The following is a 10264-nucleotide window of genomic DNA, read 5'->3' as shown; positions in this document are numbered from 1 at the left end:
CAATGTACATTTCTATTTAATTTTGTCACTATCCTTGTAATTTTCAGTGTCTGTATAGCATTCTTTCTTGTTAATACACTGTACCAGTTCCCCCTGCTTGGATTGTTTTAATTTTTCATCATAATTAATAGTACTGTTATGAACTTTTTTTATAAAGATTTTATTTGTTCGAGAGAGAGAGAGAGAGAGGCAGAGACACAGGCAGAGGGAGAAGCAGGCTCCATGCAGGGAGCCCAACGTGGGACTTGATCCCGGGTCTCCAGGATCACGCCCTGGGCAGAAGGCAGCTGAACATTTTTATATAGAGTGCTTTTTAAATTTTTCCTTTTGTATTATCCCCTTGGACTACATTCCCCAAAGGGGAGTTACCAGATCCAAAAGTACAAACAGAACCATCACTTGTCTTACTTATTGTTAGATTGCTTTTTAGAAAGATCAAATTTGTGGAACCATCAGCAATGTAGAGCTCAAATAGAATTTTTCCCTTGCATTCTGGACAGCACTGGATTTTATTATTTTATTCCTTTTCTCTTCTCTGGAATGTTTATTGTGGTGCCTTCAGGTTATTCTAATTTGCATTTTCTTTCATTGCAAGTGAAGCTGTGCATTTTTACTTTTAGTACTTTCATTTATTTCTTTACATTTACATGGTTCCATCTCTAAGGACTGTAGCTACCAGCTCAAACATGCTTAGTGTATTTTGGCCAGCAGGCTTTGAACCACTATGATAGGCATCTTTCTTCCCATTGTAGTATTCATTCACCTTTTGACATTTAGTTCATTTGACAAAAAGCATTGTTTAAAGGGAGGGCTGACTTTATTTGAAGTCACAAATGCAACCATAGAAACAGACCAAATCAGTGGCTCAAGGAAATAGTATCTGTCCAATAGCATGTTTGCATTCTCTATCTTCTTCCTTTCTCACCTCCTCCCATCTCTTCCTCTCTCTCTGTTTTCTGCCTTTAGGAGGGAGGATATTCAATTAGACTTCCTTCTAAAGCTATACATTATATACTTGTTATTCATATAGTATATATCTCAAGAAGAGCACTAGATCCACTGGTAAAACAGATGGCTTCTGGAGAGGAGAACCAGGTAGCAGCTAGAAGAGCAGAAGTGAAGAGGCTTACTTTTCACCATACCATTTGTACTTTTGACTTCCAAACTGGATTTATATTATTTATTAATAAAGACAAATCCATACGTAAGATCAGGATTTGTCATCATTGCAAGCCATTAAAAATGACTTTTTAAAAAATATTTTATTTATTTATTCATGAGAGACACAGAGCACGCGAGAGAGAGGTAGAGACACAGGCAGAGGGAGAAGTAGGCTCCATGCAGGGAGCCTGATGTGGGACTCGATCCTGGGTCTCCAGGATTACAACCAGAGCAAAAGGCAGTGGTAAACTGCTGAGCAACCTGGGCTGCCCAAAAATGACTTTAAAACTTAGGCTGCTGCATATGATGAATTTCAGTATCTAAGGGCAGGAATGAGTAAACAGATGAAGGCAGCCAAACTTGGGGATACGTGATATTTGGGCAGAACTGCCTGCCATTTATTTGCAAAAGTTGGGTTAACATTTATGGCCTATAGGTACAGCATAAGGGAAATTTACTTGCCTAGAAATATTTCCCCAGGGAGTTTTGGATAAGGCCTTGACATTCCTTTGACCTAACTTTTTGGATAAAACTGAGGTATGGAATGACTAGTTGGGATCATCTTCCTGTTTACTGAGGATGGAGGGAGGCTAGAGTGGTGTTTCTGTCTCATGGAAGCAGTTTCTAGCCAAGCACTGTTTGAGGCCAGTTGGAAGGTACAGGTCCTGATATGCTCTTGTGATTCCTTGACTTTGGTGGTTCTAGAGGGGGCCTGTCCTTTCTCCATCAGTGGAGTTCTGGCAAGTGCAGGAACAGAGATGTGACTGGAAAGCATGAGGTCCCTCTGGCCACATTGGTAGTTTATGTGTCTTTTGAAGGGGCCAAGAGGATGCCTGGAGGCTTCAAATCCCCTCTGAGGAGTCAGATATTTGCACTGCCGTAGGTGTTTGGGGGATAGACTCTGGAAATGACTTTCAGGGAATTTTTAAAAAAGATTTTATTTATTTATTTATTTATTCATGAGAGACACAGAGGTGGGGGCGCAGAGACACAGGCAGAGGGAGAAGCAGACTCCATGCAGGGAGCCTGATGTGGGACTTGATCCTGGGATGAAAGCAGGCACTAAACCGCTGAGCCATCCAGGGATCCCCTTAGGGAATTCTTCAACCTAATCTGAACATGCTACTGCCTAAGGCCATGTGCTGACTAGGCTGGCACTATCCAGTAAAGGAGCCACTAGCTCCAAATGGATATTTATTTTTAAAAAGATTTTATTTATTCATGAGAGACACACAGAGAGAGGCAGAGACATAGGCAGAGGGAGAAGCAGACTCCCTGTGGGGAGCCCGATACAGGACTCGATTCCAGAACCCGGGGATCGTGACCCGAGCCAAGGACAGACACTCAACCCCTGAGCCACCCAGGTGCTTCACTCTAAATGGCTATTTAAATGGAAATAAGATGAAAAATTCAGTTCTTCAATCATACTAATGACTAAATAGGCATGTGGGGCTAGTGGCTACTGTACTGGAAAGAAAATGTGCCCAGAGGGGGGGGGGGAGAGAGAGAGAGAGAGAGAGAGAGAGAGAGAGAAGATTCCATTGGACAGCACTGAATTAGATCATTCAGGCATAGCGGCATTGTATGCAGCTCTGAAACCAGAGGCAAAAGCCTTCCCGGTGCTTTCTAGACCTACCCAATCCTACCTGTCCTTTGAGGATTGCCTCGATTGCAGTTCTTCCAGGAAACTCATACTGACCATTCTAGCTCACACCCATGAGTCCCTTCTTTGAACTCCTAGAGTACACAAAATATATGATGACTCACTCTTCTTACTGGTGTTATACTTTTGCTTTTAAGTAAGTCTTACCTTCCAAGCAAGGCTTCAGTGCCCTCAGGAGCAGACTGAATCCCACACTGCCTGGCAGATGTATCTCAATGGGAGGCACTCCCTCTTTTTTGTGCCAAAATGCCTATCAGAAACATTTGTCAAACTTTTCTTCTCTCTAGCTGCCTTTTTGTATGTTCTTTGCTCTTATTTATTTATAAGAATTTAAAAGTACTTATAAGAATGAGTGTGTAGGACACAATGTCATGTTTCAAAAACCATTTATTTTTTGAGGAAGGTCAGCACCCTTATCGATGTTAGGTGTAGCAGCCTCAGCTTCTGTCCTGTTGAGGGGGTAAGGGTGAGGAAGATTTCAAAACATTGGCATTAGATCTTGAAAACACTTTGGACAGAGCTGATGATCCCTTCTTCATCATTTCAGACCCCTGTTTGGAAGTACTGGGCTTATCAGCATCTGTGAACAAACCAAAAAAGAAGTCTGGTCTTTTATTGGGCTTCCGATTAAGGCTGTCAGGCTAGGGGTTGATGATTTAGGATTCAGAAAGAAGCATTTATATAATAACTTCTGAGTTTTACAGTGCTTTCACAAAGAGTCTTTTTTTAAGTTTTTCATTTTCATTCCATTGTAGTAAACAGTGTCATATTAGTTTCAGGTGTACACTATAGTGATTCAACAATTCTATACATTACTCAGTGCTCATCATGATAACACAAAGACTCTTCATTTGCTCCTTCTGACACCCTTGGGAAGGAAACCAGAGACACTCATAAGATAATGTCAATTCTAAGACATTCTTAGATGACCTTAGTGACTTCAGATGAGGTGGGCAGGTGGCAAATTGGCATTAGAGCCCAGGCTCTGATGTACATCTCTGTACTCCCTGCACTCTGATGCTTCTTGAGCCAGGCTTAGCAGTACCTTCTCCCCCATGCCATCCAATAACTATCCAAAACAGCCTGAGGAGCTAATTCCAGATGGAAAGGTAACTTCCAATTCTCAACAGTGTGGGCATCCATTTCAGAATGTCCAGGTAAAAGCAGCAGTGCATTAAAAAAGGTTATCATTTCTCACTTGCTTTGGGTGAATTTTCAGTTGACTGACACCAAATGATCTGTTTGCTGTGTGAGCTATAAAGGACTTGTGTGGCCAATGAGTCTCCATTTGGAACCATTTTTTCTGCACCACTGGTTTTGTGCAAATCCTATCATAGTTTATGTTAACAGAATGGTTACTGTATCTGTAAGGACAGAAATGAACATTTATCCATGTTGCTGATGCATCACAGTAGAATGTCATGAAAAGACACAGGGTAATAAAGCACATATTTTCTTGTTTCTAGTAAATGACAAAGTTCTCCTCTAGCTTTTGCAGTTATCTAGCTTTTAATCTCCGCAATATAACCTTGGGAATCTCAAGAATCTATAATTAAAAGTAAGGTAGGAGATAGCAAATTCACTCACAAATAAGGGGGAAAGTTTAGCTTTTCAAAATAATGATGCAGTACTGGAATGTGCTAGTAGTTGACAAAATAAGGACAACCTAGAAATTAATATGGAAAAAGTAAAAATCTGCATAGGCAAAGACAAAGGCTCAAATGGAGAGATGTACAGTCTGAAAAAGCAAGACTAAGACTTTTAGTTATAGGATTGAGCCATGTGCTACAGGCCATATTCTGAAAATCTCATGGGAGAGGAAAAATGAAGCTTTGTTTTTGCAATTTGAAGATCTTAGGAATGCAGATGCCTGGCTCCCATTTCCCAGAAATACTGACTGGGCAGTTCTGGGGAGGGGTCAGGATTCTGCATTGCTAATAAATCTCCTAGGTGATCCTGATGCAAGCTGGCACTAAACACCACGTTGGGACATTGCCCTGGTAGGTGCTGCATATTGTTCAAGACTGGCACTGGCTAGAATAACAGTGGACACAAAGCTCATCCCTAGGGGCACAGTGAACCCTTTGACTAACAATTACTCCTCCTTTCAAAGCAAAACTGCTGAAAAGGGAAATCAATCAGTGGGCATGAAATTCACTGTGTGTTGGAAGTAGGAGTTAGGTATTATATCAAAACGAAGCCAGCGTGGTGAGACCAACTGTCTTGCAAGATACCATGATGCTGCTTTAAATAGCTTGTGGGCAGTATAGTGGGGCTCACATGGTTGGCACTATTCCTATGAAGAGAGAGATGTGTTTATGTCCAAACTGAAATTGCCATGATGCATGCCAAGTGCTATAGAATGACACTTCATGCTATGAATTGATTTAGGTTCCCAATACAACAATATTTGTAAACAACAAAATACCAAAAACAAAAAAAAACAAACACTGTAAGCTGTAATGGGCATGTGTTGGCCTAAAAGTCCTCTTTTTCTTGTGGGTTTTCATAAACAGGCATCCCTGTAATTTCTAATCAATTCTCCTCTGTGGGCTTTTTTTTTTTTTTTTTTTTACTATTTTAAGCACCAGGTTGGCATTTGTGTCTTTCTTCCTCCAAAAGCCCTATCAAAGCAAAAATGTGTCATTTGAAGTCATAGCTGCTGCCAGTGAGTTCCTGTAATGTGCAGAATGCAGGGGCTGGGGGGACGTGTCCCTGTCATACTAAAGGTACAGAAGAATGTGACTTTACTATTGGATTGGATAGACAGTTGAAACCTAGATGGGATATTTCCTACTTGCCACCAAACGCTACAGGCTGTCCTTGGTCACTACCCATTCTGAGATGTAGCCCCTGGCTGGCAGGAAGAATGTAGGATAAAAGCTACAGGACCTGTGAGGTTAGAGCCCTGGTTCTACAACTTGCTGGCTTTGCAATGTCAGGCAGGTCACTTGCTTCCATTTTCTCTCCTTGAGGACTTGTAGAGGGAGCACAGTATGGGAAGTTATTGGTCAGTGACTCTCTTTCCTCATCAATATGATGGGCATGATGCTTCACAGGGTGGATGTGAGAAAATCACTTAGCAGAATGCCTGGTACATAGCCAATACTTGATAAAGGTTACTGCCAGGAACTGCCACCCTTTTGCTGTGAGGTTCAGCTCAGAGAGCCGCATAACAACTTGCAAATCGCAATACTATATACATAGTAAGTAATATTATTTTAACCCCATATTGGTGGTGGGTAAGGGTGCAAGGCAAGAGCCACTCACTGCAGGGGGAGTGAATATATTTAGAATGACATAATTGATAGTTTTATTATAAAATCATAAATATGTTGTACCTGAAGTGCCATCACTTGAAGGACACAGGCTGGCCAGAGCACTTTCACGTTGATAGAGGGTGATAAACTGCCAAGACAGAGGTGAAGTACTAACTTAAGTCTCTGTCCTTTGTTGGACAATGAACACCAGAAATATCTAGAAACCCCTAAAGCACAAAGCACAAATAACCATGTGGCATTTCTGTACCCCTGTGTTGGTACTCTGCAGGCTCAAAGAATTATCCTCTGGGATTTTGGCTGTTCTAGGCACGACTTTTCAGAATTCTTGCCAATTATGTCACCCAGGATTGGCCCCAGGCTTGGACATGTGCTGCCCTTGTAGGATAATTTCAAGGGCTCAAGTGTCCCAGGTGGCAAAAGATGCCAGCCATGCACACCTCCTCCCTCCTGGGGCCTGGAATAAATAATATGTTGTAAGTCCTTTTCTGAGGGAAGATAATGATGGAAGGAGGTCTTAAGGGGAGAAAGGTTGTCTAATCCAGTACCCCAATCTCCCTTTAAATTGTTATTAACAGTTGTGAGGTCTGGAGCAAATACGTGGCAATGTGGGGCTGCGGGGATAGTGGCTCAGATGCTGGCTTTGCTCTATGGACCTTTATCACCTCCTGGAATGCTAGAAGCAGCATGATCGCAGAAGGGCACAAAATAGGCTGGGGGGGGGGGTGTTGCCAGGCAGTAGGGTAGCCACTCCATGGTGGTGGCAGTTAAAAAGGAAGTGGCCAATCCATGAACCAAGGCATAAATGCATGCAAGATGAGAGAAGTGTGTTTCCTATTGATGGTGTGGAGGGCATAGTATTATTGTAAAAGTTTGACTAATACTTCTAAGAGGATTTGAGGCACTTTATGGCTTAAGACATTACAAAATAGGATGTTTAAAAGGATAAACCCAGGCAGGGACAATCTAAAGAACTGGTTCTCAACACTAGCAGCATGATAGAACCATCCGGATAAATATTAAAAACAGGCATGCTTGGGCCCCATCCCAATTGAACAGGAATCCCTGAGGGTGGGACAAGCATTTATCTATTTTCTAAGTTGCCCAGGTGACCCTAATGTGCAGCCAGGCTTAGCACTCCTGAGCTAAAGGAAGGGGGGAGGGGGCGCATATTGGGGGGAGGAAGCAGATGCTCCTAAATGGTCTGAAATAAGTAGGTTAAGTCAATCGTTTGCAATGTTGGCTATACATTAAAATCACCTGGGCAACCTTTAGAACTCCAAAGGCCCAGGCTGCAACCCAGACCAATCAGAGTCTCTGGGAGTGAGGCTTGGGAATCATTTTAGAAAGTTTGCCAGATTCCAATGTGCAGCCAGGGTTGCGAACCTCTGCTCTGTGTAGTAGTTCCCAAATATAGCTGTACATCTGACTAATGGGGAGAGGGCTATGGAACTCCCAACAAAGAGACTAAATTTGGCTCTGATGGCTAAGGCTGTTTTTTCAAAAAACTATTGTTGGGCATCTGCTATATTTCAGTCCTGTGTTAGGTGATGGGCATACAGTTATGAACAAAACAAACAAATCCCTTGCCATCATGAAGCTTATAGTCAAGTGAATATAAAGTCTACCAGAAGATGACGGCAGGAATATTTGTCTGCTTCCTTTACTGAGTCTCTGGTGCCTGGCCCATAGTAGGCACTTGATAAAAAAAATTGTTAAATGAATGAACGATGGACTGAATAGTGACTTGAGTGTTGTGAAGAAAAATAAAGCAGGGTAAGTTAGGATAGTTTCTATCTTACATGATGTGGTCAGGGAAGGCCTCACAGAGATGGTGACTTTTGAGCAAAGACTGTAAGGAGATGGGGAAGGAAGACACAGCTATCCGGGGATAGAGTGTTCCTGGCAAAGAAAGAGCAAGTGCAAAGGCCCTGAGGTGAAAGCATGCTTGGCATTTTAGGGGAGCAGTAAGGAGGCCAGTGTGGCTGAAGGAATGGCAGTGAGTGGACAGAGGGCTTACAGAGTGACATATGGGTAATGGAGGTTGGGAAGAGAGAGGGTGAGCAGCTCATATAGGGCCCTGTAGACTATGGTAAGGACTTTAGTATTAAGGGAAACATGATGGCTTCTTTTCTGTGGCTGACACTGGGAAATATATGTATTCATATGTACAGTGACTAATGTTTCCCTGGAGCTGAAAGCAAGCAGGAATTTCTGTGCTACTCAATAAAGAACACTGGATATCTTAATGGATCATGCCTTTACCTATAATTTTGTAATGGGAAAAAACTTAGCAAGTGAGAAGAAAAATCAGCAGAGTCAAAATGAGCTAGGGATTCAGCTTGACAATGGCAAAGCCTGTTAGCAGGCCTCCAGACTGGCCTCTAAGTGATGCTTGCGGTTGTCAAATAGATGTTAGTATTGCTAAATGAGAAGTGTCTGGAAAACTGATAAGGGGTGTGCACAGGTGTGTGCGCACGTGTGGGGGCATGCACTGGGAGGGCTTAGAGTAAACCTAGAGGAAAGCCAAAGTGATACAAAACAGAAAGGAGGGTGCATGCGGATCTATGGCTTTGGCTATTATTGGAAATTTCCTAAAATCGCCATAGGGAAGGGGCATTTCTTGGGATCACACTGAGGAGTTGCCAGCCTTTTGGCAAGCTGCCTGTGAAGGGTCAGTGCGCTTGGGGACATTGGGAAGGGGTTGGAATCAGGACTCATTTTCTTCAAGCTGCACCCCTTTCTCTTCGGAGTATCTCTTCTCTCCCTGGCCTCACTAGGTCCCTCTCCTGGGCCTGCCTGGGGTGCGCTGTGACTCTCTTCAGCTTTTCTCTAGAGGCTACAGGATCCAAACTGAGTGGCACTGTTCTAAGGTGGTAAGGGGGGCTGTAGCTTACTCTGTGCATTTGCAGAAGGACAATAATTTAACCCAAGTGTGAGGATTTGGATGAAAGGATTTTCAGGCACCAGAGGTTGGCCTCAGCTGGGAGAGGTTTGTGTGTGGGAAGGTGTGAACAAGGGAATGCTTCGTAACGCCCCTCAGAGCATGCCACCCGAGCAGTCCCTTATTTCTATCAGGGCTTCACTGGCTCACAATGAGGGGCCAGTGAAAAATATTTACCTTAATACTGCTTGCATTCTCCATATCTGAAAATTCAAAACTTTCTGTGATAGAAATACAATATTGGAAAACAGTTATTTCAGAGACATTCACAAATTGTGGCACAAACATTATCTCAATAGTTTTATCAAAGGATTGCGGAAATGAGGCAAACAGAAAAAAGTTGAAAAGGGGTGAGATTCTCTAGAAGTTTGGACACAGGTCTTGGTTCTTTACTCCCAAACTGGGAAAGATGGTGTGTGATGTGGTGGAAGGAGCACTGGCCAGAACATCAGGAAAAGAAGGGTTTGCAACTAGCTTAGGTATCCTGACGCAATCACTCAAGCTCTGTGGCCTTCTTTGTTCATCTGTAAAATGAGAAATTAGGTGGTGGGTGACTTCTAAGGACCACTGCAGCTCCCTGGTTGTAGACAGTTGAAATAACTGAATGAGGTTGATAGCTAAAGGAATGCTAGAAAGGAAGGTAGCTGGTCTTAGGATATGGTTACTTCCTATGAAAATTGGAAGAGTCAGCTGAGGCATTATCCTGAATTCCAGGAGACATCGGCGCATTGAAATTTGGCCGAAGGAGGTAGAAATGATACCAAGAGGAAAGTTTCAAAAAGACCCACAGCTAGGGAGGGAGTGAGAAGTAAAGGAGCAGTGGACTTGTATGGAGTCAGAAAAACTGTGTTTGGATCTTAGCTTCACTATATAGAGCTCAGTGAACACTGGTAAATTCTAACTTTTCTGACTCTCTTTCTTCATATGTACAAAGGGGATGGAACTACTTTCTCTCAAGAGGACCAGCTGAAGTAAGGTATATGTATTTGATAGACATTCTATACATGTGTAATCATAAAGAACCAAGATGAGAAGATTCTCTCTGGATTACCCTTTGAGCCAAGGATTCTAGAAGAAAATACAGTAAAACCTCAGGTATCTTGAATATGAGAGAGGTCCCATTACTTGAATTATCTGATGAAACTGATTAACCAGAATACCCACTAAATTTTATTACCAGTTGCTAGTTGTTCAAAAGTGTCTGCATGTGCTTTCCTA

At 42.6% G+C, this 10264-nt stretch overlaps 1 protein-coding gene across 3 annotated transcripts in view; it reads right to left on the bottom strand.

The window, feature by feature from the left end:
- Positions 1 to 3193: 3193 nt before the first annotated feature.
- The window catches only part of LOC144307964 (fibrous sheath-interacting protein 2-like), a 75218-nt gene continuing 68147 nt past the window's right edge, over positions 3194 to 10264 (bottom strand). For 2 of the 3 annotated variants that reach the window (XM_077888071.1, XM_077888072.1), the window contains 3 exons: positions 9224 to 9267; positions 6166 to 6232; positions 3194 to 3404 (listed from right to left, as the gene is read on the bottom strand). In XM_077888071.1, coding sequence (XP_077744197.1) covers positions 3262 to 3404; positions 6166 to 6232; positions 9224 to 9267 — 254 coding nt within the window. In that variant the 3' untranslated portion in view covers positions 3194 to 3261. The remainder of the gene's footprint in view (positions 3405 to 6165; positions 6233 to 9223; positions 9268 to 10264) is intronic. The other variant, XM_077888073.1, reaches the window with a different exon arrangement.

This window comes from Canis aureus, chromosome X (genome assembly GCF_053574225.1).
Source record: "Canis aureus isolate CA01 chromosome X, VMU_Caureus_v.1.0, whole genome shotgun sequence".
Taxonomy (NCBI): Eukaryota; Metazoa; Chordata; class Mammalia; order Carnivora; family Canidae; genus Canis; species Canis aureus.
Note: the sequence above shows the minus strand (reverse complement) of the source record. Positions and strands in the feature narration are given on the sequence as shown.